This window comes from Merops nubicus, unplaced genomic scaffold (genome assembly GCF_000691845.1).
Source record: "Merops nubicus isolate BGI_N331 unplaced genomic scaffold, ASM69184v1 scaffold41134, whole genome shotgun sequence".
In the NCBI taxonomy this organism is placed as follows: domain Eukaryota; kingdom Metazoa; phylum Chordata; class Aves; order Coraciiformes; family Meropidae; genus Merops; species Merops nubicus.
The window spans coordinates 17,088-22,742 of record NW_008607038.1 but is presented as its reverse complement, the minus strand read 5'-3'; the positions used below and the strand labels follow the sequence as shown (position 1 = coordinate 22,742).

The following is a 5,655-nucleotide window of genomic DNA, read 5'->3' as shown; positions in this document are numbered from 1 at the left end:
GGCTCCTGGGGGGCTCCTGAGGGGCTCCCGAGGGGTTCATGGGGGGTGGAGGTGCACCCTCACCGCCACCCCATCCCTGTCTCTCTTCGCGGCTCCACGAGGTGCGTGCTGAACCCTCCTTGGGTGGGACGGGCCCCGATGCTCTGCTGGGTGTTGAACGGGTGAAGCGTGGGGTGGTAGGGACTGTTGCAAGGCTGCTTCGCTTCCTAAATCCCATGGAGTGGGACCAGACTGAGCTTGTCGTTCAGTCGTTGCAGCCCCGTGCTTGGCAGAGCTCACTTTTTGCAGCTTCCTGCTCAGAGGAGTTCTGTCTTGTTCTGTCTGTCACTACCTGCAGTGCCCAGATCCAGCCTGGGGGCTGGCAGGGCTCAGATACAGGACCACATCCATCAGTTGGCCTCCCTGGCCCCACCAGCAGTTTCCAAAACAACTGCCAAGACTTGTCCTGTCCCGGGACTGATGCTTTACGGCAAAGAGAGCTGTTTATATGTTGTGCTTTTGGAGGGTTATTTTCACAGAAACCAAAGTCCTTTGAGTTGCCTTTTGCTGTTGTGAGTTTTGTTTCCTCCAGAGGCTGTCGCAGGGTACATGAGGAGGGGGTGGCTGTGTTGTCATAAGTGAAACTGGTCACACTTTAGCTGGGAATAAAGCCTGAGTGTTAGGTTGCTTATGCCACACTGGTTTCAGCAGTACTGGACACACCACTCCTTCCCTGGACCCCCCAGCCTATCTGGAATAGGACATGCTCATCTGCTACCTGATTTTGTTTGTGTTTTGGCACAGGAAAAGCAGCAAAATTGCTTTCTCTCATTGCCACTTGGCTTCTAAAATTTAGTGTAGCTCAAAGGAGGGTATTACTCTCCTTTGATGAGTGAAAAAGGCTGCTGAACAATTACAGCCTCCCCAGTTCCCTGAGATATGGATTAGGGTGGCTGGCCAGATGCTTCCACCAATTCAGTGGCTCTGAGGTCTGAAGCAAATGTGAAGGTTTAAAACTGGTTGAGCCCCAGGGGCTGAAGTGGAGTGTGGTGGGTGATCAGCACGTGCTGCTGCCTTCTCTGTCTTTGAGAACAGAACTTTTGGCAGGAGTTTGCACGTTGACCTTGTCAGCCTGGCTGGATTCCATCGTGAGTAATTGCCCTTTCTCTCCCTAAAACTTTCAGTATCATTTCAACCCAAGAAATGACTCTTTTCCTCATCCTAAGATAAGTGATTGTCACTGTCACTACGACGTGGCTGCGTTTCAGTGAGACATGAGCAGCCAGGGATCTGTGGGGAGAGAGGTTGTTACATAATGTGAAGCAGTTTTGTGAGGCTTTGACTTGATTTTGGAACTGCAGTTGCAGTGTAGATTTGTTATTAACTGGTAGTGAGCTGTCTGCTGTGTCTGGATGGGAGGAACTCTGCAGTTTGGTCAGCTGGCAGTAGTTTTTGTGCAGAAGGAGTGATTTAAACACTCAGTGAAGCAGCTCCAGCTTTCCTTTACAAGAAAGGTGTGTTTTGTTTTGTTTTTTAAATAATTATTTCTGAGATTAAAAAGGGTCTGCAAATCACTTAGGTGGCACAATTTGACTTCAGAATTTTCCTCTGGCTGTTGCCACCAGCAAGGGCAATAGAGGGAGCTCTGTTTTGTGCATGATTTAATGAGGCCCACGAGGCAGGACAGCGAGTTTTCATTCTGTTAGATGGCAAGTTAGCTTGTGTTGGACATCTTCAGAGTATTTTTGTTATAAAACTCTGCCTCTCTTCCACTGATGTGATACTGTGTTTGTCTTGCAAAGCTCTAGAGGAAATCTCAGACGTTTTTAGGATATTTAGATGTTGAATCACCTGGAGTATGAACCTTTTGAAGGTTTTCTCCTGGCAGGCATCAGGAGAGCTTACTTTTCAACAACCATTAACATGCAGCTGAAATTGGGTGGCTTTATGCTCTGATCCACGGGATTGGATTAATTTATCCAATGACATCTAAAGTTGTGCTGCCTCTTGGCAATATCTCAGCTCCTCAAGTCACGTGGAGACAATAAGCAACATTTTCCAGTTCTGGAGGTTGTCATTGATGTTGAAATACTAATGAACCTGTTCCTTTACACCTTCCTTCATAGGTGGCCATCACTGCTGAAGTACTACAGCCACACAGATGGTGTTAGCTGGCTGGAAGAGTACAAGGCACGGCACAGTGCTGGTCTGGAAGCCCAGAGAATTGTAGCTTCATTCTCCAAAAGGTTCTTCTCAGAACATGTAAGTCATCTTCTCTGTGGATGTGCAACAGCCTAATACTTGTTTAGTCCTTTTTAGGAGTTTGTCTTTCCTCTCTCATCCAATCTTTACAACTACACAGTCAGAAAGTTCCTATCTCTTCATTCAGTGTGACAATGCTGGGTCACCAGCAGAAGGGGGGAGATGGATCAAACTCCAAAGGTGCAAACTGTGTAGAGTCCAAAGCACACTCTGTGTGTCATGTTCAGCTCTGCCTCTGCAGCTTTGAGAGCTCTTTGTCCCTGGCTGCATGTTTAGACCTGGCTCTGGGAACTTCTGGAGGACCAATAGTTTGCTGACACATACCAGAGCCTGGGAGCTTATCTCACTGCAGGCCTTGTGCAAGGATACCTCCTGTGAGTTGTCAGAAGTCTCTCTCAGAGACTTGCTGCCCATGGAACAATGGTTATTTCATTGCCTCTCTGCTTAGCTGGTGGCTGTGGGTTTTGGCTAGCTGTACAGTATGGGTTAGCCTAAAATTCCATGACACAGGCACAAATCCCAGAATCCCAGCATGGTGGGGTTGGGAGAGACCTCTGGAGATCATCTCATCCAACCCCCTGCTCTAGCAGCCCACCCACAGCAGGGTGCCCAGGGTCACATCCAGGTGGGTTTGGGATCTCTCCAGAGCAGGAGACTCCCCAGCCTCTCTGGGCAGCTGCTCCAGGCTCGGCCACCCTCACACCAAAGAAGTTTCTCCTCCTGCTCAGGTGGAACCTCCTGGGTTCCAGTATGTGGCCGTTGTCCTGTTGCTGGACACCACTGACAAGAATCTGGCCCAAGCCTCTTGCCTGCCCTTTAGCTTGTGATCAGCATTGATCAGATCCCCTCGGAGTCTTCTCCTGTCCAGGCCTGTCCTGGCACAGAGATGCTCCAGCCCCTCAGCAGAAACACTTCCCATGACTTTGGCTGAAATAAAAAGTTCACACAAGAGCCTTTAACTGGCAACCCATCTGTAGCTCCTTTGCAAACTTGTTGTGGTCCAGTAGAGAATTCTCCTAAGATACAGGGCAGGGAGGGGATCCTGCCCCTCTGCCCCACTCTGGGGACACCCCCTGCAGTGCTGGGGCAGCTCTGGAGTCCTCAGCACAGCAGAGCCAGGGACCTGCTGGAGCGGGGCCAGAGGAGCCCCAGCAATGCCCCGAGGGGGGAACCCCTCTGCTGGGAGCCCAGCAGGAGAGAGTTGGGCGGGGGCAGCCACAGAGGAGAAGGCTCCAGCTGGGGACACTTGCTAGTGGCCTGTCAGGACTTAAGGGGAAGTGATAGGAAAGCTGGGGACAGACTTTTGAGCAGGCCCTCTTGTGACAGGACAAGGCAGGTGGTTTTAAACTCAAAGAGGGAGATTTAGACTAGAGAGCAGGAAGAGATTTTTCCTGCTCAGGGTGGTGAGCCCCTGGCCCAGGCTGCCCAGAGAGGTGGTCACTGCCCCATCCCTGGAACCATTCCAGGTGAGGTTGGCCAGGGCTCTGAGCAACCTGCTCTAACTGGGGATGTCCCTGCTCCCTGCAGGGGGTAGACTAGATGGCCTTGAGAGATCCTTTCTATCTCAAAGCATTCCATGATACAGTATGGTGGGTATCACTTCTTTCTTACTGTATTAGCCCATGTCCCATACTGAGCAGCTTGAAAGCAAATAGATTTCTTACAGTTCAACAAGATTTTTTGAAAGAATTCTAGATTCTGGCAGAATTTAGCTGTTCTGAGTATAGGTACAGAAGTGAGTGTTTAAACAAATGAAGGCTCCTGTTCCTTCATTCCTTCCCCCAGGACCAGTCTTCTACACTGGAGACCATATGTAGAGGTTCAGTCAACCACAATCAAAAGGTTGTAAGGTGGTTCCACCTTACAATGACTTTAAGCTCGGGCCCATCCTGTGTAAGGTCTGATGTGCTTGTGCTGGGCCACACACCCACTGCAGGAGCTGGCTCAGGTTGCTCTGGGGTGCTGCTGGGGCTCCCAATGGGTCCTTGTAATAAATCCATGGAGTAGAGAGATCTGAGTACTTGGTGAGCTGAACATGTTTCAGATGTTACTTTAACAAGTAGAACAAAATTGGGTTTGAGACTTCATATGAATTTGTCCTTTTGGGAGGAATCTATTGTGCTCTTTCTGGTTTGACAGGTCCCCTGTGATGGATTCAGTGACATTGAGACTCTTGGGTGCCCAAGTCATTTTTTTGAGGATGAGCTGATGTGTATCCTTAACATGGAAGGAAGGTAAGACACAGAGGGCTTGGGGTGGAAGGGATTTTCCCCTTTCAGCAGTTAAAGGAGAACAATACTGTCATGAATGCCTGACCTCAGCTTCTCCCCACCACTCTCCAAAACCAACATCCCCAGGCTTAGCAAGACTGGGAAGTATCAATGTGTGTTTAATTTCAGAACAAATTTAATACTCCCAGAAGAAATCACGTGAACTATTCCACAAGGTCCTCTGGCTTTGTGTTGCTGTTCATCATGTGGTTTCCTTGCCAGTTCTTGACACCTCTCAGATCATCTTCCACACGCCCTCTTCTCTGCAGTAGTTTTGCCTTAAGAGGTTCCCATCCTCGTGTTCCTTTTTTATTTATGCCTGGAACAGTTGCTGAACTGGTTTGCAGGATGAGGCCACAGCACCAGAGCGAAGCAGGAATACTCAGGTTTGCCACCATCTATCCCTGTACCCTGAAACTACAATTTACTCTTCTTTTTAAATTTATTTATTCCTTTTCTTATTGCTTTTCTTAGCAACAAAGTAGATTGGTACAATTTTTGTCCCCAAATAGGCAACTGAGTTTAATTCAACACTGGAAAATTTGCAGGTCTGTCAGTGGCTCAGGCAGGTGAAATGCTGAGCAGGGAAATACAACTTCTGGTTTGCATCTGCCTGGGTGTTCTCATCACCATAGTTTACACTGGGCAAGATGAGTAAGTCACTGCTTTACTTGAAGGTTTTTCTGCTGTTGGCTTGTAAACCATGCTGATTTCTCAGTGATAGATGGCTCTTTATAGAGCTTAATAATCTTGATTAAAGGGGCTGTTAGTAGACCTTGGAAAAAAAAAAAAACACGACTGGAATAGCAATCATCTCATTTTTGCTTTTTCACATCTATTTTATTACCTTTTCTATTTGAACTGGAACTAAATATCTCTCATGTGACAACTGTTTAAAAAGCTTTTGAGCCTTTGCACTGGCCAAATGCTTCCCCATAAAGCAGAACTGATGCTAATTACCCCCTCATTAAGCTGTAGTCATTGCTATTCGGGAGCATTAGGCTAAATCATTTCCCTGGAAGATATCCCAACAAAGCAGTTGTCCCTGTTGAGGAACCCAATTTATTGGAAGAGGATGAAGTGTTAGGAGGTTTGATTAGGACAGAGAAGGCTCATTTCACCTGCAAGCTGGAGGAGAGCACAT

The 5,655-nt window shown here is 48.0% G+C and overlaps 1 protein-coding gene across 1 annotated transcript in view; it reads left to right on the top strand.

Moving 5' to 3' along the window:
* Nucleotides 1-1,040: 1,040 nt before the first annotated feature.
* The window catches only part of FBXO21 (F-box protein 21), a gene marked incomplete at its 5' end in the record, with an annotated part of 17,632 nt that continues 13,017 nt past the window's right edge, over nt 1,041-5,655 (top strand). Inside the window, 3 exons of the mRNA XM_008939821.1 lie at nt 1,041-1,131; nt 2,106-2,241; nt 4,381-4,475. Coding sequence (XP_008938069.1) covers nt 1,041-1,131; nt 2,106-2,241; nt 4,381-4,475 — 322 coding nt within the window. The remainder of the gene's footprint in view (nt 1,132-2,105; nt 2,242-4,380; nt 4,476-5,655) is intronic.